At 54.5% G+C, this 23914-nt stretch overlaps 1 protein-coding gene across 25 annotated transcripts in view; it reads right to left on the minus strand.

The window, feature by feature from the left end:
* The window catches only part of MROH1 (maestro heat like repeat family member 1), a 69764-nt gene that overhangs the window by 39861 nt on the left and 5989 nt on the right, over positions 1 to 23914 (minus strand). For 14 of the 25 annotated variants that reach the window (XM_064587683.1, XM_064587686.1, XM_064587684.1 and 11 more), the window contains 10 exons: positions 18048 to 18152; positions 15548 to 15617; positions 14382 to 14563; positions 10438 to 10569; positions 9878 to 10040; positions 9593 to 9691; positions 5305 to 5456; positions 4664 to 4804; positions 4221 to 4313; positions 207 to 285 (listed from right to left, as the gene is read on the minus strand). In XM_064587683.1, the coding sequence (XP_064443753.1) occupies positions 207 to 285; positions 4221 to 4313; positions 4664 to 4804; positions 5305 to 5456; positions 9593 to 9691; positions 9878 to 10040; positions 10438 to 10569; positions 14382 to 14563; positions 15548 to 15569 (1063 nt within the window). In that variant the 5' untranslated portion in view covers positions 15570 to 15617; positions 18048 to 18152. Of the gene's footprint in view, positions 1 to 206; positions 286 to 4220; positions 4314 to 4663; positions 4805 to 5304; positions 5457 to 7208; positions 9558 to 9592; positions 9692 to 9877; positions 10041 to 10437; positions 10570 to 14381; positions 14564 to 15547; positions 15618 to 16379; positions 16588 to 18047; positions 18153 to 23914 lie in introns of those variants that run through there. The other 11 variants (XM_064587693.1, XM_064587698.1, XM_064587701.1 and 8 more) reach the window with 5 other exon arrangements.

Genomic DNA, 23914 nt, shown 5'->3' on the forward strand with positions numbered 1-23914 from the left:
TGGACACCAGGGGCTGCAGCCCGGCCCGGCCTCTGCGGGGAGGCTCTGGAGTGACACACAGGCCCAGGCCCAGGCCCAGGCAGCAAAGAAACCTCCTCAGCTCCAACCCCTGACCGGAGCCGCCCACCTGCACACAGGCGATCACCCACGGTGAGCAGACAGCGTGCCCACAGAGGGCCCTGCGGGAGAGGCCGCAGCCTGCTTACCCAGCACGGTGAAGCAGCGCAGCACCTCCTTTTGGTTGCTCACCACCAGGGGGCTGGATGACTCCACAGGCACGCAGATCTGCTCCAAGGACAGAGGACGGACACGAGTCACAGGGGAACGCTGCTGCCTCCCAAGGGCCCCACCAGCCACGGGGCCCGGAGAGACTGCCCAGGCCTCGTGGTTTCTACCTCCAGCACTTCCTTGGGGTGACACAGACGTGCGCGCCCGCCATCAGGGGCTGGTTCAGGGACCCGAGCCTCAGCCCTCGCGGTCTGGCCCTCGTGTCTCCAGAGAACCAAGTCCTGGCCCCTTCCCACCACAGCCAGGACACAGTGTCACACGGGCTCTGGGCACGGGCTGGAGACCACTAATCTCTAGGATATAAAAGCACTGGAAACCGAACACCTAGTGCTGATTCATTCAAAATTGTAAAAAAAAAAAAGTTGCATTGGTTAAAGTAAGAGCTGAAGCCGTTGGCAGATGTGACTCTAGGGTCCACTGCACCTCAGCGGGTGACACGGAAGCCCCCCAGTCACCCGGGGCTGAGCTCTGAGGTGGCATCCCCGTCCTGCCCCCCCCAATGCCCAGGGTCAGGGTCATGGCAAAGGACACCAGCAGGGCCTCTGTGCAAAACGCTCAATGGCAATTCCTGAGTACAGCAGAAGAGGTGACCAACAGTACAGAGCGAGTCCCCAGGTCCACAGGCTCTGCCCCAGGCTGGACCCTGCTGGCACGCGGAGAGCTGCGGGAAGTGGGTGAGGGGCAGGCACTGGCCCCAGGTTCCCAGGGAGTTCCTTGCTCTTCCCACTGTAAAGACCTCATCTGGTCATGAAAGGCAGCGCAGCGGGCTCTCCCTCTGGGGGAGGCCGACTGCCAAGTCGTGAGGACGTGCAAGCAGCCCCGTGGCAAGGAACCAAGGCCTCCAGCCAGCAGCCCCACGAGGGCACCCCACCTGAGACCCCAGCCTCAGCCGAGCCTTCAGACTGTCACCACACGAGACCCCGAGCCAGAACCACTCGGCTGAGCCGGGACTGGACCCTGCACAGTGGCCGCAGAGCAACCCGCGGCCGCCTCGTAAAGGTACCCCGTTCCAGAATCACTGGCTACATGGCAGGAGATAACTAATGCGAATGGGCGGTCGTCTGGAGAGCAGAAAAAGTTGGATTCTCACAGTTTCCCTAAGATAAGTTCCAGGTGGATTAAACAATAAAAGTGTATTAGGTAATAGGAGGCTCTGAAAAACAGTTTGCGGGCGCCTGGGTGGCTCAGTCGTTAAGCGGCTGCCTTCGGCTCAGGTCATGATCCTGGAGTCCCGGGATCGAGTCCCGCATCGGGCTCCCTGCTCGGCGGGGAGTCTGCTTCTCCCTCTGACCCTCCCCCCTCTCATGTGCTCTCTCTTTCTCATTCTCTCTCTCAAATAAATAAATTTTTAAAAAATCTTTAAAAAAAAAAGAAAGAAAGAAACACATAGGGTGCCTGGGTGGCTCAGTCGTTAAGCATCTGCCTTCGGCTCAGGTCATGATCCTAGGGTCCTGGGATCGAGCCCCACATCGGGCTCCCTACTCCGCGGGAAGGCTGCCTCTCCCTCTCCTGCTCCCCCTGCTTGTGCTCCCTTCTCTTGTTGTCTGTCAAATAAGTAAATAAAATCTTAAAAAAAAAAATCCAGCAGGGACACCTGGGTGGCTCAGTCGGTTAAGCGACTGCCTTCGGCTCAGGTCATGATCCTGGAGTCCCTGGATCGAGTCCCGCATCGGGCTCCCTGCTCGGCAGGGAGTCTGCTTCTCCCTCTGACCCTCCTCCCTCTCGTGCTCTCTGTCTCTCATTCTCTCTCTTGCAAATAAATAAATAAAATCTTAAAAAAAAAAACAGTTTGCATAACTCAAAAGCTTTTCTAAATATAACGAAACCCATACCATAACATAAAAGATGGATACACAACGATGGAAACATTAGATAATTTTGGTGGCAGAGAATATCAGGAACAGAGCCGCACGACAAAGGACAAAACAGGAGCCGGGACAACACATAGGATGGAAGGCTGGTGAGTATGGGAACTGAAAACCCAGCCGAAGAACAGGAGACACGAGTGGGCAGCTGTGAGGCAAGAGAAAATCTCATCACATCCGCTTCTCGGCTCCGTGCCCGCATCTCCACTCCTCCTGCCCCTGCAATCACCTGCAACACTAAGTACACGATCCTGAGCTGCAGTCTCTTTTCTCACTGCTGCGGTTTCGGGGCGGTACACCTGTTCTCCACAGGGATCTCAGACACTCTTGGTGAGCTCAGTTCTGGGGCATTTCATGCCACGTTTCTGCTGCTGCTGTAAACGGTATGTTTTGGGCGCTGCCTAGTTGGCCTCTCCGTCGGTACCAGGGAGAAAACTGCTGTTGTCTGGTAAGTTGCTCTTGCAACTGGTAACCTTCCTGAGTTTATTACGCGTTCTAGTGTCTGTGTGCTGATTCTGTTTGTACGCGAGTGGATTTCTAGATGAGGGAATCACTCCTCCCTAAAACAAACACTGAGTGCTCACGAGTGGCAGGTACCGCGCCAGGTGCGGAGACAGCAGGGAAAGCAGACAACACCCCAGCCTCCCGCGGTCTACGCTGCAGCTGTGGAGAGGCGAGCAACAGGCAGTCAGGTGTCGGGCACGTTCAAAGGTGGTGAGTGCCACAGGGAGAAACAAAGCAGGGGCAGGGACAGGGCGGGGAGGCCAGGCGACAGTCCACAAAGCCTCACGTCTCCGGGGCCCACTGAGTGGGATTTCCTGCTCTGACCCCAAGGGAATGCACCGGAGTCCCCCTCAAGAGGAGGTATGCTGGGGGTGTGGATGCATGAACCCTAACAAGTTCAAGAAGTTCCTCCCCAATCCCTATTGCTAAGACTTTTAACGATAAATAGGTGTTGCAAGTCATCAGAAGCTTTTTCTTCATCAACCGAGGTTCCAGACTCTTTTCCCTAATCTCTTTCTGAGAGGGAGCATCCTGACAGCTTCTCAGTCCCTCCTGTTTTGGGAGTAGAGTGCAGGATCCGTTAGCTCTAATGTGCACCTCAAACTACAGACTTAGTCTCCCCTGGACGACACTGACTTTACTCCATCAGGCAGCTCTGAATCTTTGCCTGGTCTCCAAACCCACGCATATGGGACGGAAATTAGAAGTTGGGTAGAACTCAACCTTAGAGCCACGTGGGCCCTGTGTGTGTTGGAAGGAAGGAAGGAAGGTCTTGGAAGACTATCTCCACTTGTTTGTTGGTTTAGTTGAGTTCTCTTTCTTCTGCTGCCAAGTTTGACATTTTTATTTTTTTAGGAACCTATCCATTTCACCATTTTTCAAGTTCAATAGCTTTGTTCAATCTCTCTAGGGCAGCCCTCCCCATCCCCTGGCTAGGAGGACCATGTGAGGCCAGGCCTGCATTCCAGCTGCTGTGGGAGCAGGAAGGAGACCCACATCCCTCCCCCCTCTCTTTTTATGCCCCTCTTCTCTCAGCAGTCCATGGACAGGACTCGCTCCCTACCACTCCACCCACCTGCCTCTGTGTTCCTGTGACCTCCACACCTCTCCTCTGACCTAGAGAGAGGGGGCTGCACAGCTCATGGGCCCACTGAAGCCCATCTCCAGTATTTTTCAGGACCCCTCCCCTTGCAGGCTTCCTGGGGCCCACAGCCAGTGCAGATGCCCCGAGGCCATCTCAGGCCTCTCTGTCCTGGAGGCTGCCCACTCCTGCCAAGGAGAGGAGCTTCATCCCAGGGGCCACACCCACCATGCAGGGAACACCCCAACTTCAGCCCTGCTAGGCTGGACGGCCCGCCCCACTCTTGCTCCCTGCAGGCCTCAGCAGGCATCTGCACCCAAGACCTGGGGACGGGTGGCACCAGGACCTGCCCCGTCATACCGGCCCTGTCCCCAGCATGTCCCCAGCGCCCCACCCTCAGTATGCCCCCCTGCACCCTACCCGTGGAGCCCCAGCCTGCCCTGCCACAGGTGCCCCCCATTCCCATCCCCCGCGCATCCTACCTGAGCATGCAGAGCGGCCAGGAGGGAGTCCAGCTGGGCTTCCAGCGTGCGGCTGCCCACGGTCACCGCAGCCTCCAGGATCTGGCCCAGGCTCTGCTCCAGACAAAGGACAGGGGCCGTCGGTCCTACTTCAAGCCCCAGCCCCACCTCCTGGCCGCAAAGACCCCACCTCAGGGCTCAGTAAGGGAGCCCTACCTCCAAGTCAAGAATTAAGAGAGGGCAAGTCTCAGGACAGGGGGCACAGAAAAGGTGAAGGACAAGGTGAAGGACCCCTGGGCAGGGCAGGGCATCGAGGAGAAATATGACCAGGCCCCACCCACCACTGAATCTAACAGCACTCTCCGAGCGGCCCTTCCCAGGTGCCTGCACCCTCCCGTCTTGAGCCAGGTGGGGGCGAGTCAGTGCACAGAGCTCTGCACAGGCCACGGCGGGCAGGTGCGCACCTTGGACACGTGGAAGGTCTCGGCGTGCTTCTTGTAGAGGGCCAGGACTCCGGGCAGGAGCTTGGGGAGCTGCTCCTCCAGCTTCTCACTAGGCAGCAGGTGGCTCATGGGCCCCAGGGCCTCCACCACGGCAAGCCGGAGCTGAGAGGAAGAGCGCCGTGGTGCTCAGGTCCAAACCACTGGCCCGAGTGGAGAGGCAAAAGGCCCATTCACCAAGAACCCAAGGCCAGAAGTGAGGAAACCCACATTACCACATGACTAGGGGTTCCGAAAGGGGTCCAAAGGCAGAGAGGTCAGAGTGACCACGGCCAGGGTCCGGACAGCGGCCAGGCCAGGGAGGCCGTAAAGGAAACTGCCACCCCCAGCCCACCCCCCAGCAATGCAGGAGCCTCCAGGCAGAGTGGGGTAGGAAGGCAGACCTTGCACCGTCACCCCCTGACGAAACCCGCACCCCCGAGCCAGGGGGCGGGACACGGACGGGACTGGGAAGCCTGTGTGGACAGTTGGCTCTACCCCTCCCTGGGACCCCTCCCCCAAAGCCCGCAGCAGAGTGGGAGAGGCTCAGGCCATGGGAGCAGACCAGGACCCCGTGGGGGCGGGAGAGAGCGGCCAGCGAGGGGAGGCCACAGTCCCCAACACACCTTGGCTTCGCGGCTCGGCAGCCAGTGGTTAAAGAGGATGTCGTAGGCACTGAAGATGTCCGTGGCAAAGGTGTCCTTCCTGACCGTGGGGTCTGGGGCTTGGTCCAGGTTGGCCAGGTACTCCAGCGTGCTCTCGCTGAAGTGCTGCAGAACTACCCCAGGGTGAGGGGGACAGCGCTGGTTACCGCTGGTCACACCACGTGTGCCTTGCTGCCCCTCCCGGCAACCCCCCACCCGCAAGACACCCTCCCGAGCACAGTGGCCAAGCGTGTGACTCCACGACTGTACTGGGGTGAACAGTGTCCCCCGCACCCACGTCCTTCCCAGAACCTCACAAAGCAACCTTTTTTGGAAAGAGCATCTTTGCAGATATAACTACTTAAGATGTGATCGTGGTGGGATACGGTGGGCCCTGAACCCTACAAGACTGAGTCCCTAGAAGAGAACACACAGACACAGACACACAGAGAGGAGACGGCAGTGTGCAGCAGGGCACAGACCGGGGGGGAGACGGAGCAGAGCCACCCTCTGAGCCCCCAAGAAGAAACCAACCCTGGTGACAGCTATCTCGAACTCCTGGCCTCTAGAAGCGTGAGAGAATACTTCCATCTTTTTTTTTTTTTAAGATGTGATTTTTAAGTAATCCCTACACCCAACATAGGGCTCAAACTCACAACCCCAAGACCAAGAGTCACACGCTCCACCGATGGAGCCAGCCCGGCGCCCGTTTCTCTCATCGGAAGTGCCCTCGTTTGGGGTACTACGTTATGGCAGCCCCGGGAACACAGGTACCAACCACCCCAAAACGCCCTCGGTTCACAGCGCCCGGCCCATGCCAGCCAGCTGTAAGGCAAAAAGAGGAGGTGCTGTGCCCAGCTCACCCCTCACAGACGGACACAAATGCCGCACACTTTGCCAGGGTCGCAGGGCCCGGGCTGGGGTGCGGCAGGCCTGAGACAGCGTGCCGCGTCCCTGAAGGTGACTGCGAGCTGCAGAAGTCCAGGCAGAGACAAAGGCCTGCGAGTCAGGGAGAGGCCGAGCTAGGGCCCTGTCGTGCAGCCCCTCTAAGGGCTCGGGAGTGGAGCCGGGGAACGGCCAGAAGAGCCAGCGACTCTCAAGGTCTCGCGGGGAGGGGTCGCACCAGCCTGTGAGACCCCCTGGAGGCGACCCCAGGGATCTGCCACCTCACCCAGCAGGCCCACTTGCCCCTGTCCAGTCCAGCTCTCACGTGGCCCACTTACGTGGCTACCTTCTCAGTGTGGGCTCCCCAGTCCAACAGAAAGAATAAGCCTGACCCCTAGGTGTACATGAGGGCAATCACGGTTATGAGTTCCCGAGAAAGAGAGAGAATTTAAAGAAATTTTAGAAGAGGGGCGCTTGGGTGGCTCAGTCGGTGAAGCGTCTGCTTTCAGCTCAGGTCATGACCTCGGGGTCCTGGGATTGAGCCCCGAGTCCAGGCTCCTTGCTCAGCGGGGGGTCTGCTTCTCCCTCTGCCGCTCCCCCTGCTTGTGCTCGCTCTCCCTCTCTCTCAAATAAAATCTTTTAAAAATAAAAGATAAAGAAATTTCAGGAGAAAACCATGTCCTGGAGCAACACGGGCCCCTGGAGGGTCCAGCCCAGGCCAACTCGCCCCCACCCGCCGCACAGCTGCTGCCTCGTGGAGCAGGGCCAGACCCCTGCTCTCATCCTCCCTGTCCACCCGATGCTCTCGCCTCTCTGAGCTCCGTAATCAGGATGGTGGTCAAACTGACCGGCGCTTCCTGGCATTTTGTAGTGAGGTTTTTCAGGGTAACAGACCACTATATTGCCGGAAGCAGAAACTGACCTTCCCACTTTGTTACTAGGTTTTGACTGTTACTCAGTTACACACATGCGCGGAAGGTCAAAGAGCTGTTCTCCTATACCTTCCCCAAGCTCGATTTCTTTTCCTCCAGAAGCAAGCGCTGGGGTTGCTCATAACGAGTCTGCAGCGTTCCACGTTGCCTCCCCCAAGGCCAGGGCAGCCAGCTCACGTCACGCCAGCTTGGCTCCCCAGGCAGGGGTCACTAATGCCATCTCCGCATCTCCTGCCAGCATCCCGGGCCTCCCTTGGCCACGGACCTGCCCATTCACATAGCAAGTCCATCAGTTCATGGTGCCCTCCTCTGAGCTGGGGAGAAGGCTGTCCCATAAAAGCATCTTGGTGTGGGTGCTCGGAGGACCCCGCTGCCTGGAACCCCCCGCTCCGGGGCATGCTGGGGACTTCACTCTTCCACCCATTTGCTCCGTTCATTCTTTCAAGGGTATCCACTATTTGAATGCAACTTCATGCCAATCCTTCCTTCTTTCTCTATTTTCCATATGTTTGTATTTTTGCTCTGTTTTCTGGGGAATTTCCTCAACCTTCTCTTCCATTTCTGGTCGCCATCTGTCATCGTAACCCCGAAAAGCTCAGCTGTGCTCTCTGAAAGTAGCTGCCTCATGGCAACATGCTCTGCTTTCCCTCTCCCCTCCCTGAGGGGTTAATGATGCCTTTTCTTTCTTGCCCGCTTTCTTCTCCCTGGACTGTCTGCTTCCCCCAAGTCTCAGGGACTTTCCTCTGGGGTGGTCATCGGGGCTGCTGTCGGTGCTGCCAAGATGGCCAGGCCCACTGCGCACCTGGCTGTCTGGGGGATGCCAACTCCACCTCTGCGCATCCCAGCTCTTCCCCCACCTGGCCGAAGCGTCCTAGGAACTCAACCAGTGAGGACTTTCCACCGTGCACAAAGTTCTGTGCTTGGCCCAGGGCCACTGGCCTCAGTGGACACAGGCCCACCTGCAAGGACAGGAGGCCTCGGCCCGCTCACGGTGCCCCGTGCCAGCAGGAAGGGCCGCTCTCTCCTCCAGTCGCAGGCGGGCATGCTCATCTGTGGTGAGGCGTGGGCACCTGGCTACGGGGATGCCCTGCGGCCGAGCATCTGCTGGTGAAACCCCCTCGCTTCACACACGAGAGAAGACACAGACGTAGCAAAAACCGCCAAGGGGAAGGAATCAGTTCTTCAGCACTGCAGGCCGGCCTCCTGCTCCAGGCCTCAGCAGCTGCAGGCTGCGGTGTGTCCTTCCAAGGAGCTGTGTGGGGCGGACAGTGACTGTGCCCTGGGGCTCTTCTCCCTCCCCTCCAGCCTGGACGCACCCAGTCCCAGCTGGCCCCCCAAGCCCCCTGCCTTGTTTTCAGCACCTCCAAGTATATACCAGAGGCTCCCGCCCCCACACCCGCACGGCCTGCCCCTTCTGTGTCCTGCTCCGCATTCCTGCTCAGTGGGAAACCCTGGGTCAGCAGCCCTGGGATCCTGTCGCAAATTCTCTTTTTAGCCAAAACTACGTTGAGGAGGGTTTCCACATACAACCCAGGGAGTCTGCCGTCAGCCACAGTGGGAGGAGCCTATGAGAAGACAGGAAGGAGGCCACGGCGGGGACACGGGAGACGGGACGAGGGGCCGGCGGAGGGTGGCAGAAGCTGGAGCCCCTGCGGGAGGCCCTGGGACCCAAAGCGACTGTGAGCAGGTATCCCGGCTTCGACAGCCTCCAGGTGTGCGCGGGCTGGTAGCTTCCCCAGGCTCCCGCCCGCCCCCAGGGCACCGAGGAGCAACAGCAGCACAAGGCCAGCAGGCAAAGACCCAGCAACCCCTCAGCTGAGCTCTGGGTGCTCCCGACCCCATCCTGTCACCAGCCTCTCCCGCGTCTGAGACCCTCCTAACCGCAGGCCTGCTCCGAGGGTCTCGGCTGACCTGGTGCCCCCTCCCTCCCCTCAGTGCCAGAGCTGACAGCGTTCCTGAGGAAGCTGAAGGATAAGGGCAGTGCGGTGGCTTCTGAGGGAGGCCCAGCCCCCCGCACCCCCTCTGTGTTTCAGGAGCCTCTGCTCCCCTTCCAGTGGGAATGCCTCCCTTTCCACCAAGGGCCCACCACGGTGCCATCTCTTGCCCAGACACAGGAGGAAGGAGGAGCGTGAATGCCCCTTTCCGAGACACCCAGCACTGGGCAGGGAGAAAAACGGGAAGTCTCTGCAGCTCTGGGGAGGTCTCTTCCCGCACCACCACAAGTGTCCAAGCCTCGGGGAACTGCACTGTAAGGTAGAGGGGGTCCCTACCAATAGCCAGAAGCAGCCAGAGGGAGAGGCCGAGTCTCCGCCCACACCTCTGCAGTCACCTGCGAGTGCTCTACCCTCCTTAGCCTAAAGGACTCATGACCCTCCACAAAGGCCAAGGGGCGGGCAGGCAGCTCCCAGCCGCCTCCCCGGAGACCTCACCCGCCTTCAGAGACCCCGTCTTACCACAGCAGAACGCCACCCTCATCGTATCATGCTTGGCCATGCCCAGCATGGGCAGCATGGTGCTCAGGATGGACGTCAGGAAGGGCACCATGCCGAACACTGCAAGAGGGGGGCGTGAGGGGGGCGTGTGAGGGAGGCCCCGCCAGCACCCGCCTCACCTGGCCTGGCCTCCACGCGCCACCCCCCGTGTCCCAGGGAGAGGCAGACGGTGCCTGGGCCCCGTGCTGGAGAGGGCCTCCCGACTGGCTCTGGAATGCAGGTGGAGGCGGGCCAAGCGGTACCTACCATTGGAAGCCGCGAGGCTGGCGAGGGTCTGCACCACGAAGTAGTGTGGCAGGGCCCCAGGCTGGAACTTGCTCAGCAGCTCCTCCATCACCTGGCTGATGAACCGCTTCCCAACAGCCACCAGGACGTTGCTGGCGGCCTGCTGCCAGTCACAAACCAATTCCTGTCCCCCCCGCCCCAAAACCTGCACTGAGGCGCTCAACAAACGAAGGAGCCAGGCCCTCACCTCAAACTGCCCAAGAGGCAACAGGGAGGCCTTCTGCCCCGTTTTCAGGCTCTCCCAAGGCCCTCCCCTGCCCAGGAGCAGGCGCCAAGCACCTGCCACCTCCACCTGCAGGGAAAGAAGAGTGCTGCCCGGGGGGCCAGGTCCCGTGCAGAGCCCAGCACCACCCCCCAAACACTGTGATGTGGGCACCCTCACATCTGCCCTGGGGTTTAGGAAGTTGGCTCTCTGCTTCAATTTCCACCCCAAACATTGGGGTGACCACGTTCTTCATGCGCTTGGGCAGAAAGTTCTAGTGAAGAGGTTCCCTCCCCAAGCCACACAGGTGTGCCCATACCTTCGCCCTGGTCATCTCGCTGGAGGCCAGGAGGATGATGGCCCTGGCCTTGTCCTTGCGCAGCTCACTGATGTGGCCGCTCACAACCGTCTCCATGGCCCTCAGGATCATCGTCCGGTAAGGATGTGCCAACTGAGCAGAGAAACCATTGAGGAAGGTCCTGGAAGGGGAGCCCAGCACCCAGGCACCCTGCTGATGCCTCCTGCTTTCTCTAGAGGGGCTACTCAAAATAAAATCACCCGTGGCTGCCCCAACAAGGAGAAACGGAGCACGCCTGACCACTCCTCGTGCGCCCAGAGCCTTCGTGCCCCGCAAAGAAAGGACCGTGGGAAGTGGCTGGGGGCACGTCACTGTCAGCACTGCCAAGAGTGTTCTGTGCAAGACCCACGAGCAGCAGACGGCAGCCCTCCCCACTGTGGCCAGGGTCTCCCGGCCAGAAGCTGCACTGCCCCGAGAGGTCCCATCACAACAGAGGTCTCTGCCACCAGGCATCTTTCAGGCTCCCAGTGAGTGCCTGTCAGAGGAGACCGCTTGGCCGGCCCTCCCACCTGAGGGCCCTCTCCTCACCCAGGGGCCCTCCCCACCCTCCCCACCCCCAGGGGGCCCCGTCTGTCACACCCCTCCCCAAGCTGACAAATATGTCCAAGGGTCCTGAGACTAAAATGGAAGATGACGGCGCTGCCCGGTCCCTGCGCCCCACTCAGCCGCCATCCGAGCCTTTCTCCCCTGCTCTGGGTGAGCCCCGCACAAGTCCTGCCGCTGGCCCAGACATCGTCCTTGTCTGCACCTCGCAGCTGCGACCCGGGGCACTCATCCTCGCCCTAACTGAGGACGTGTGGTGATGGCAAGGCTGCAGGTGGGGGCGGGGGGGGCGGGGCCAGGAAGCCCAGACACCCCACTGCAATGCAAGAACTGCGGAGGGGAGCCCAGCCAAGCCATGCGGAAGGCTCCATCCGGCCAGGAGCCCCCAGGCGCTCAGAGTCTGGAGGAGAGGGCAAGAAACTGGCAGGGCGCAGGGGAAGACCAAGGCTGGCCTTTCCTGAGGACTCCCCTGCCCCAGGAATGGAGCATCCAGGTGAGGGCGGGCACTCTGTGCCACAGGTGGTGCCCAGGCCTGCGCTGCGGCAGGATTGAGCTTGCGTGACCGAAGACAAAGTGGCAAGAAAGAAAGACAACTCGGGCTGGAGGAACCAAGAAAAGCAGGGGTGTATAGTTGATGGGGCCGCCGCTCAGGCCAGGGCACCGGCTCCCTCCAAGGGGGCCACAGGCAGCCAGGCCCACAAATGGACATGATCTCTGCTCCTGAAAAAAGCCAACACCTAAACATCTCTAGATATACGAAGAGATCACATAATCTGCCTTCATTTTTCGGGGAAAAGCTCTAGTTTTCGGTTTTGTTCTCTCGGTAATAAATTTTGTCAAAATTCACTCGACCACATACACGAGGGTTTATTCCTAGGCTCTCGATCCCATTCCCTTCGTCTACATGTCTGTCTCTATGTCGGTCTCCACCACCCTGTTTGACTCCAGTAGCCCTGTAGTAGGTTTTGGAGTCAAGAGGTGTGAGTCCCCAGCTTTGTTCCTTTTAAACAGTTTGGGCTATTCTGGGTCCATTGAGATTCCGTATGAATTTTAGGATGGCTTTTACTATTTCTGCAAAAAACATCATTGGGATTTTAATAGGGACTGCAACAGCTGCTTAGTTTTAAAGAAAACGTGGGTGTTTTTTCCCCCCGTTTTCTATTAAAAGTTCCACGGGCAGAACACCAGTCGCATCAGAGCAAGCCGCGGTGGCTTCCCCGACAGAGGTTTTCCACTGGGCCTCAGCAGGCTCTGCGTGCACGGTGATAAAACCACAGCCCTGTCATCTGAGCGCAGCAGGAACTGAGCGGGGACAGACGAGGGACAGGGCACTGGGCTCGCTGATGGCCAACGCAGGCCCGGAGTGGGTGTGTGTGAGAGTTCCCGCTCAACAGGCTGAGGTGTGGCGGGCTGCCGTGGACCCGTCATTCTGCCCTGCCCCCCACCACTGCAGAGACTAACCGGACGCCCAGGCCGTGTGTAGGCCGGGCCTTGGCCACGGGCAGTGCCAGTGCGTGCGGCGAGTTTCCTCTGGTGCTGAGCTATCCTGCTGGGTACAGTTCGAGTCTACTCAGGTGGGCAGCTTTGCACACTCGGGTCAGGGCCTTAGCTGGGAGCCGGCGCTCACCACACGCACTGACTTCACTACTGTGAGAGACTGCAGCCCCCGAAATTCCTGTGTGGGAACCTCACCCCAAGTGATCAAAGTGGGAGGCGGGGTCTCGGGAGGTGAGTAGGTCACGAGGGTGGAGCCCCATGGGTGGGACTAGAGCCTTCTAAAGAGACCCCAGAAAGCCCCGGCCTGCCCCCTGCCGTGTGAGGACACAGTGAGAAGGCGGTCTCTGCACCAAGAAGTGGGTCCCTGCCACACACGGAAGTTGCCAGCACGGGGACCTTGGACTCCCGGCCTCCGGAACTGGGACAAGTACAAGCTTGCTCTTGCTGGAGTAAGCCTGACAGGCCAGGACGGCTATTTTTGCCTCTGTTCCCTCAGTCACTTCCCACCCACCGGCCTGAGCGCCCCTGTGTGCGCAGCCCACGCTCCCTCCGGGGAGAGTCGACGGGCTGGGAAACGTGCACAGCGCCCGAGGCACGGCCCCATAAAGTATGGCTGTGATGGATGTGGGCGGCCTTAGGGCAGAGGGAGGCGCCTGGAGGGGGGCACACTGTCGGCAGGACAGAGCTTCTCGCTTAAAGGTACTTTTACCGCAAATATGCAAATGTGAAGGAAGATGTTTAAATTGGTTAAAGAAACCAAAAAGCCTAGAAGAGGAGTAAAATTATAAATGAGTTAGAAAATGACAAGCGGGAAGCACGCTTAAATTTTGCAACGAATCGCTAAAACTAACAAAGGCTCCCGTAGCCGCCTTCAGTAAGCGCCCTTTGGCCGGTGCCGGCTCCTCAAGCGGTCAGGGCGGCCCCAGTCAGCGGTCACGTCAGACAGCGATTCAGCGCATCACGGAGGGAGCCCCTCAGCCACACAGAGAAGCAGCGCGAAGCTCTTCAAAGCCACAGACGAGCCACGGTGGACACACGCGGTGGACTCACACGGTGCCCAAGCGTGCATTCCCGCGCCACGAACGGCGCGTCTCCAATCCCAGTGCCCTCAGCAGTCCTAGTGCTCCGACGCAAACACAGAAGCCCAGGAGCAATCGGCTCAGGGGCCGCTCGGTGGGACTGACCTGTGTCCCCAGGAGATGGCAGTTGACACATGAGAGCGAGTTAACTCCCGTTATACAGAGATCCCTTTTTCCATATCAAGGTGTCAAATCAAACAAAGAGAAAAATGGTCTCTGGAGGCTGCAAAAGTCTCTTTCCCTTCCCGGAAGGGCCCACACCACACACAGAAAAACGAGAGATGGCACACAATGATTTCAGAGGACAGCTCTCCGACGGCCCGGCAGGCCCCCCCCACCGGGCACAAGCCCCAGGAGGCTGCCGCGGCGGCCGTCAGCGGGAGGGCAGTGAGGGAAAGGCCCCCCTCCTCGGGCAGCCACCCCTTGCGCCCCTACCTCTGAGCGCTGGCCCACCTGCTCCTCTTACCGTAGCTGATGACGAGGGGCCTTCTCTCCCTGGGGGACAGCACAGACCCCGGCAGGGAGAGCTGTCCGGTCCCTGGCCAGGGGGTGAATGGGGACAGCAACACAGCCTCCGTGCGTGACAGCTGGACGCCGAGCCACCCCACCAAGTGCCCCCACGCGGACCGAGCCGCCGGACACAAGACAAGGCGGCTCTTCCGTCCTGGCAATGCCCCATCTCAAGGGAAGCTGGACTTGCAGGTGTGGCCTCTGCCCACAGCAACTGGCTCCCAGCTCCAGACCCATGCTCACCTACAGGCCCCGCCCCACAGAAGGGCAGCTCACCTCCCCAGCCAGCCTGTGGCCCCGGGCAGGGAATACCTTCTCATGCTGCCACAGGTACTCCTCGCAGGCGCTGAGGGCTTCCTCAGGCTGTGCCTCTCCAAGGGCGCACAGGGCGCCGCACACCTGCTCCCGCACCAGAGGGTCCTTGTCGGTGATGGCGTCCAGCAGGATGGCGGACAGCTCTGCAGTGACCAAGCCCAGTGTGTGCGCTCAGGCCCAGCCCAGCCCACCCACCATCGCCTGCCTCGGCCTCAGAGCCGGAGGACGCCTGCCCCCTCCCACTCCTGCACGTTCCCGTTGCCCCCGCTGCCTGGCCGCCTTGCCCACCTCAGCCATATACATCCGAGGTGCTCTTATACCCATGCTGCCTCCCCCCACCTTGCTCGCCAGGGTCTCTGTTGGGATCCACTGGCCGGCTGCTCGGAGGGCACTCTGGCTAACTGCACCTGACCTTAGGCCCCAGGCTGTGCTTGCTTCACGTCTCCTGCCCCCACTGGACCGTGGCTGCTGTAAAAGGCAGGTGTTACGGGCTCAGGGCTGGGTGGGAAGCGGCCCCCAGGTGGCCAACTGTCCCGTCCTGGGGACCACCCCAGTCCCACTAACTGCCCCCAAGGACAACTCCTCATCATCCCATCCCTGCTGGTCAGCGCCCTACACTCAGAGCCAGACCTCTCCTGCTCGGTGCCCCCTAGATAGGACCCTGCCATCCTCAGTGTCCCCGGAGCTCAGGCATGGTACCTGCAAATAAGCGCTTATAGGTCCTCAATCCTGGAGAGAGAGCTCCGTGGGGCAGCAAACTGCTAGCCCCAGCTTCAGGGACAGAGTGGATAGCCACAATGGCTGCTGGACCATGTCTTGTGTAGAAAGGGGCAAGGGCGCAGGGTCCCCTCTACGCAGCACAAAGCCCCCTGTACCCAGCAAACACCATTCCCATGCCGCACTGAGCCAGCAGCCAAATCGTCCCCCTATGATTCAGTCACTACAGAGACAACCACTTTGTTTTCTTTTTTGTTTTTACTGAACACAGAGAACGCATGCCCTGCAATAGTCCTTCCTTCAAGCCTCATTCACTCAAGGCCAGGTGCTCCTCTGGGACCCAAACTCAAAAGCTAGGCGGCAATCCCCCCCACCCCCCGCATCCTGCCCTTGGGGCCCTACACACTCACTCTTCACGTAGGACTCTGTCATCTTGGCTTCGCCTCACCCAGTGTGAACATGGACAGCTTCTTCTCAAACCTGGAGTAAGCAAAAGCACAGCAATTAAATCATACCCCTCTTCCATTTACAGGCAGTCACTGTGTTTGTATAAAATAAGATTTCTGGGGTGCCTGGGGGGCTCAGTCCGTTAAGTCTCCAACTCTTGATTTTGGCTCAGGTCATGATCTTGGGGTCCTGGTATCAAGCCCCACGTCAGGTTCCCTGCTCAGCAGGGAGTGTGCTTGAGACTCTTTCTCCCTCTGCCCCCCTGCGCCACCCCCCCCACGCACTCTAAAAAATTAAAAAAAATAAAACTCATCAAAAAACCCCCTGGGGCGCCTGGGTGGCTCAGTTGGTTAAGCGACTGCCTTCGGCTCAGGTCATGATCCTGGAGTCCCTGGATCGAGTCCCACATCGGGCTCCCTGCTCAGCGGGGAGTCTGCTTCTCCCTCTGACCCTCCTCCCTCTCATGCTATCCTTCTCTCTCCCTCTCAATAAATAAAATCTTTTAAAAAATAAATAAATAGGGCGCCTGGGTGGCCCAGTCGGTTAAGCGACTGCCTTCGGCTCAGGTCATGATCCTGGAGTCCCTGGATCGAGTCCCGCATTGGGCTCCCTGCTCGGCGAGGAGCCTCCTTCTCCCTCTGACCCTCCCCCCTCTCATGCTCTCTCTCTCTCATTCTCTCTCTCAAATAAATAAATAAAATCTTTAAAAAAACAAAAAAAACAAAAAAAAAACCCCTGATTTCAGTGCCTTTTCCTGGGGGGAGCTATCTGCCATACCACGGCAGAGCCACTCACGGAGGACAGAAGGCAGCTTCCCTCAACAGCCACCAGTTCTCCTCTGCCCCACCTGGCAGCCCCACCGGGGTGATGTCAGCCCACACGGTGACCTGGGCAAGTGTGGGTCACCACCTACAGCATCCTCCCTTTCTCTGTAAAGAAGAGAGGGCATACATAAGCCTGCCATCACCAACAGTCTGTGAGGGCATGGAAACCTGCCCCGAGGGCCAAGAACGAGGGCCTTGATCACTGCAGGCTCCAGATCCCCTGTGCTTGAGAGTTCTGGCACAGCACAGAATGAGCCTCCTCGTGGCTCAGAGGGACTGGCTGGGCAGCATGGGGATCCAGGTTCCTTGCCGCCAGAAACCAACCATCCAAACAGCCCACGGCATTTGAGAGGTGCAGCTTTCGGGGCGCCTGGGGAGCGCGGTCGGTCTTGGTTTCGGCTTGGGTCATGGTATCAAGCCCCGCATCAGGCTCCATGCTCAGTGGGGAATCTTCTTGAGACTCTCTCTTCTCTCCCCCTCTGCCCCTCCCCTGCTCGCTCGCTCTCTCTCAAATCAATCAATCAATCTTTAAAAACAAAGAGCTGCAGCTTTCAAACACTGCATGCTTTGAAGCATCCCTTGCAACAGATGGACCCAAAGAAGAAAGTGCCTCTACCCCTTTACCACTTGGGCACGAATTCAGACCTACGTCACACTCTCCAAGGCCCGCAAGCTCAGAGGGGCCACAGGCCATCAGCACGGTAGCTGGCAGCTTTCTAACACGGTGTCTCCTGCCTGCTGCGACTGCATTGCCCCTCACCGATCACTTCCACCCCGGGCCCTCCCGATTACCCCTCAGACATGAAAGGACAGAGGGGATAAAGGCGAGTTGCCAGGACCTGCCCCCAACCAAGCAAGACGACCCTCAGCTGGCTACAGACACACAGGAAGGAAAGAGCAGCTGAGACGTCACAGGGTGCGGGGCGGCACAATTACAAGTGAGTGAGAACTCCAGGTCAGGAAGGCAGACTGGTCCCAAGCAAGCATCATCCCACCAAAACCTCAATGAAATGACAGAAAAGATGCAAGTTTTTATTTCATCTTATTTTTTTTAAGTTTTCTTTTTAACTAATCTTTTTTTTTTTTAAAGATTTTATTTATTTATATGACAGAGAGAGACAGCGAGAACAGGAACACAAGCAGGCGGAGTGGGAGAGGGAGAAGCAGGCTCCCCGCGGAGCAGGGAGCCCGATGTGGGACTTGATCCCAGGACCCTGGGATCATGACCTGAGCCAAAGGCAGACGCTCAACGACTGAGCCACCCAGGTGCCCTCATTTTAACTAATCTCTACACCCAGCATGGGGCTCAAGCTCATAACCCCAAGATCAAGAGTTGCATGCAGGGGCACCTGGGGGGCTCAGTCATTGAGCATCTGCCTTCGGCTCGGGTCATGATCCCGGGGTCCTGGGATCGAGCCCCGCATCGGGCTCCCTGCTCAGCAGGAAGCCTGCTTCTCCCTCTCCCTCTGCCTCTCCCCCTGCTTGCACTCCCTCTCTGTCAAATAAATAAATAAAAATCTTAAAAAAAAAAAAAAGAGTTGCACGCTCTACTGCCTGCACCAGCCAGGTGTCCCAAAGATGCAAGTTTTAAAAGAATAAATCCACAAGAGCACTAGAAAACAAGATAAAATTAGCAAACCAGAAATCTCCAGGAATCCCAGGCCGATAGAAAGCAGATGGAGAAGACTCTGGCTTAAAGATGCTGGCATCACCACGGTGTTTCTCCTTTCTTCCTGGAAAGCATCTAAAAGTAACAAGAGAAACAAGAAATAGAAACACACATTTCATTTGTGGCAGAGCAAGAAGAAGGCCAAAAACCGCAAACTCCAAAAGAATGAAGGGCTGAAAATGTCGCAGCTGTCAGCAGGTTCCAGAAAGAGCCCAAAGATACTTCTCAAAGGCGGCGGCACATCATCAGATAGACCCTAAACCCTGAATTCCTAGACCTGGTCTGTATGTACAAGGCAAGCAGCTGTCCCTGGGGCAGAGGCTTTGCTCTGAGAAAAGCCACAGATGCCTGTCTCCACCACCCAGGAAGAAACAAGGGCTAAACCAACTCAAAATCAGCAAGTTTGGAACGCTCTTCATACGAGTGCAAAAGGCCATGTGCACCCAACTCAAACAGGAACAAAAAGTAAGTAAACAAGATCAGCTCCTAGCCCGGATGGGAGTAATGGACCAACTTGCTCTCCTGACCAAAACAACTAAAAAGGAATGGTAGTTCTGTCATCTCAGTGATGGACATCAGGAAATGAAGGACAGGAGCCCTGTGCCCACTCCAGCTCACAGCCTGGAGGGTGCATCCAGGAATCAGGAGGACTCAGCAATACACCTAAGTTGAGACAGATTGGGAGTAGTATCTTGGGAGACCCAGGTCCTGGCAGTTTGCAGACTCTAATACCAGAGAGAACTCCAGAGACCTGCAGAGGGTCCCTGGTCACTCAGCTGACTTCCTGGCCAGTGCTGGGTGGCAGAATAATGTCCCCAGAGAAGTCTATGTCCTCACCCCAGAACCTGTGGTATGTTACCTTCCGTGACAAAAGGGACTCAGCAGATAGAATTAAGGGTACAAGCCCTGTGGTGGGGGGATTATGTGGGTGAGACCAGCCTAAGTGTATAAGTCCTTAAATGTAGAGAACTCTTCCCAGTGGGGTCAAGGAGATGAGACGGAAGAAGGAAGAGGAGAAGTTCAAAGTGTGGGAAGGACTCAAGCCACCATAGCTGGCTTTAAAGACAGAGGAAGGAGGCTCTGGACCACACAATGTGAGTGGACTCTAGAAGTCAGATATGTCCCTTAGTTTACAGCCAGTGACCAAACAGGGACTTTGTTCCTACAGCCGCAATGAACCAAATTCTGCCACAACCTGAAAGAGCAGGAAACAGATTCTCCCCAGAGAGCGCAGTAAAGAGCACAGCCCTGCTGACCCCTGGATTTTAGGCTGGTGAGATCTGTGTCAGACATCTGACCTCAAGAACTTTAGGATAACAAATATATGTCATTTAAGCCACTAATTTTATGGTAATTTATTACAGCAGCAGGGGAGCTGCCGTAATACGAGTGCCATGTTTAAGAAGAGATTACCAAAGGCCAGGGCAAGAACTACCCAAAAGGGTCAGCAAAAACAATCCTCAGGACTCACAACAGGCCCAGAACGAGGCTGCTCCCAGCAGCCAGAGGGGAAAACATCACAACTCACAGGGTATTGGGAAGAACATTCAAAATGGTTTTGCCTCAATAAAAAAGTAAAGTTAGCCGTAAACTAAATGCTGTTCTGGTCTCACCTAACAAAGCTAAAAGTAATACCTGAAAAGATCAAATTGTTCCTAAGTCACTTAGCTACATCCCAGCACAAAGTTCAAGAATAATAATAAGGGGGCGCCTGGGTGGCTCAGTCAGTTGGGCGTCTGCCTTTGGCTCAGGTCATGATCCCATGGTTCTGGGATCGAGCCCCACATCAGACTCCCTGCTCTGCTTCTCCCTCTCCCTCGTGCTCTCTTTCACACTCAAATAAAATATTTTTTTAAAAAGAATGATAGGGGCGCCTGAGTGGCTCAGTCATTAAGTGTCTGCCTTCGGCTTGGGTCGTGATCCCGGGGTCCTGGGATCGAGCCCCACATTGGGCTCCCTGCTCCGCGGGAAGCCTGCTTCTCCCTCTCTCACTTCCCCTGCTTGTGTTCCCTCTCTCGCTGTGTCTCTCTCTGTCAGATAAATAAATAAAATCTTTTAAAAAATAAATAAAAAATAAAAAGAATGATAGTAGGAACACAAAAATATCCAGCATCAACAAGGTAAAATAACAATTTCTGGCATCTAATAAAAAATTACCAGGCATGCAAAGAAGCAAAAAAATACAACCCACAATGAGGATGAATCAATAAATATAAATTGATCCAGAAATGATGCAGAAAAATTAGTGAACAAGGACATTTAGACAGTTATTATAACTGTGTCTCATATACTCAAGAAACCACAAGAAAGACTGCATATGTTAACATAAAGAGGTTAAAGAAAAAGGATGGTAAAAGACAGGGCTGACACTAGTTATAAGAAAGCTGGAGTGCCTGTCAATATTAGACAAACTGAATCTTCCAGAGACATAACAATCGTAAACATTTATGTGCCTAATAACAGAACTTCAAAATACACAAAGCCAAAACTAATGAAAATGCAAGAAAACATAGACAAATACAAATTACAGCAGAGATTTCTCTATAATTGGTGAAACAATTGTACAGATAATCAGTAAGGGTACAAAAGACCTGAACAATATTGTCAACCAACTTGACCTAAGTAGTATTTACAGAACCATTTTTTCATTAACAGTAAAATATATATTCTTTCCAAAAGCACATGGAATATTTTTCAAGACTGACTATATTCTGGGCAGTAAAACAAATCTCAGTAAATTTAAAAGAGTTCAAGTCATACAAAGTATGTTCTCTGACTACAATGGAATTAAAAGTCAGTAAGAGAAAGCTATCTGAGAAATCCCCAAGTATTTTAAAAACTACTTAATATGCTTCAAAATAATACATGAGGCAAAAAAGAAATCAAAAGTAAAATTAGAAAGCATTTGAAGTGAATGAAAATGAAAAAATACACCAAAATTTGTGGGAAATTTATAGCACTAAATGACTGTATTAGAAAAGAAGAATGATGTGATCTTTTTTTTTTTAGATTTGTTTATTTATTTATTTGAGAGAGAGAATGAGAGAGAGAGAGATCATGGGGGCGGGGGAGAGTCAGAGGGAGAAGCAGACTCCCCACTGAGTAGGGAGCCCGATGCGGGACTCGATCCCGGGACTCCAGGATCATGACCTGAGCCGAAGGCAGTCGCCTAACCAACTGAGCCACCCAGGCGCCCAAGAATGATGTGATCTTCCACCTTAAGAAACTAGACACTCAGGTGTGCATGGATAGCCCAGTTGGTTAAGCATCTGACTCTTGATTTTGGCTTAGGTCATGATCTCAGGGTCATGGGATCGAGCCCCACATCAGGCTCTGTACTCAGCACAGAATCTGCTTGTCCCTCTCCCTCTGCTCCTCCCCACTCTCTCTCTCTCTCTCTCAAATAAATAAAATCTTTAAAAAAAAAAAAAAAGAAAAGAAACTAGACACTCAAATGAAGCAAAAGAAAAGAAATAATATTAGTACATAAATCAAAGAAATAGAAAACATGACAGAAAAAAAATCAGTGATACCAAAGGCTAGTTATTTGAGAAGATAAATAAATTTGATAACCTCTATCCTGATAGATCAGGGGGAAAAAAAAGACACAAATTACCAGTATCAAGAGAGGTGGGGCACGTGAGTGGCTCAGTTGGTTAAGCAACTGCCTTTGGCTCAGGTCATGATCCTGGACTCCCAGGATCGAGTCCCGCATCAGGCTCCCTGCTCAGCAGGGAGTCTGCTTCTCCCTCTGACCCTCCTCCCTCTCATGCTCTCTATCATTCTCTTTCTCTCTCAATTAAAAAAAAAAAAAAAAAAGAATGAGAGGTGATATCACTAGATTCTAGAGATATTAGAAATTAGAAATAAATTAGAAAATAAAAATACATTATGAATAATGTTATGCCAGTAAATTGAACTTTTTTTTTTAAGTAAACTGAACACTTTAAAAGAAACAGACAAGTCAGGGGCACCTGGCTGGCTCAGTCAGAGGCATGTGAGACTCTTGATCTCAGGGTTGAGTCAATTATATCTCAATAAAAGACCTAAAAATAGACAAGTTCCTTAAAACACATAAACTACTAAAGCTCATGCAAGAGGAAATAGATAACCTAAATAACATAATATCTAATTAAGAAATTGAACTTGCAGTTAAAAACCTTCCCACAGAGAAAGCTCTAGGCCTAGAGGGTTCCCCTGGAGAATTCTATCAAACATTTAAGGAAGAAATAATACCAACTCTACATGAATTCTTCCAAGAAAACTGAAAATAAAGGAATACTTCCCAACTGATTTTATGAGGCCAGCATTACTCTGATAACAAGAATAGACAAAGACATTACAAATAATGTACACCATAGGCCAATTTCCCTTGTAGACACAAATGAAAAAAATTCTTTTTTTTAAAGATTTTATTTATTTATTTATTTGACAAACAGAGAGATAGTGAGAGCAGGAACACAAGCAGGAGGAGTGGGAGAGCGAGAAGCAGGCTTCCTGCCGAGCAAGGAACCTGATGTGGGGCTCAATCCCAGGACCTTGGGATCATGACCCAAGCCAAAGGCAGACGCTTAACAGACTGAGCCACCCAGATGCCCCACAAATGAAAAAATTCTTAACAATATTTTATCAAATCATATACAACATGTAAAAAGAGTAATACAGCATGATCAAATGGGGTTTATCCCATGAATACAAGGTTGGTTTAGTATTTTTAAGCACAGCCAATGTAATTCACATTAACAGACCAAAAAAGGAAAAAAAAACAAACATATAATTGTTTCAATAAATGCAGAAAAAGCATTTGTCATAATCCAACATCCACTTGTAATCAAAATTATCAGCAAATAGAAATAAAAGGGACTTCCCCAACCTGATAAACAGCACCTAAGGGAAACCTATAGGAACATCATTCTTTTTTTTTAAAGATTTTATTTATTTGAGAGAGAGAGAATGAGAGAGAGCGAGTACATGAGAGGGGGGAGGGTCAGAGGGAGAAGCAGACTCCCTGCAGAGCAGGGAGCCCGATGCGGGACTCGATCCCGGGACTCCAGGATCATGACCTGAGCCGAAGGCAGTCGCTTAACCAACTGAGCCACCCAGGCGCCCTAGGAACATCATTCTTAATGGTGAAAGACTAAATGCTATCCCTTTAAATTAGGGAACAAGGTAAGGATGTCTGCTCTCATCACGTCTCTTCACCATCGTAGTAGAGGGTCTAGCCAGTGCAATAAGGCAAAAAAAAATAATAAAGGGAATTCAAATTGAACAGAAGGAAGTAAAACTGCTTTTATTCACAGGGGATATGATTGTTTATGCAGAAAATCCTACAGAATCTACAACTGGGACTAGAATCAATAAGTCACTAGTAAGAACACAGGATGTAAAGTCAGTATTAAAAAAATCAACTGTATTGGGACTACTGAGTGGCTCAGTCGGTGAAGCACCTGCCTTCAGCTCAGGTCATGATCCCAGGATCCTGGGATGGAGCCCCACATCCGGCTCCCTGCTCAGCGGGAAGCCTGCTTCTCCCTCTGCCTGCCACTCCCCCTGCTTGTGCTCTGACAAATAAATAAAATCTTTAAACAAACAAACAACTGTATTTCTATTTGCTAACAATAAACAATAAAAAATGGAAAGTCATGCCATTTGCTGAGTAAAAAAATATGAAATATTTTCCCCCACCCCCCAAAATATGAAATATTTAAAAATAAATTTGACAAAAGATGTGTTAGACAATACACTAAATCTATCAAACACTGCTGATATATATTTTTAAGATGTATTACTTGAGAGAGAGAGAGCACACACACATGAGTGGGGTGAGGGGCAGAGGG

The sequence above is a fragment of the Mirounga angustirostris genome, unplaced genomic scaffold, assembly GCF_029215605.1.
Source record: "Mirounga angustirostris isolate CCGP_5_RB_7025 unplaced genomic scaffold, mMirAng1.0.hap1 SCAF_4, whole genome shotgun sequence".
NCBI lineage: Eukaryota > Metazoa > Chordata > Mammalia > Carnivora > Phocidae > Mirounga > Mirounga angustirostris.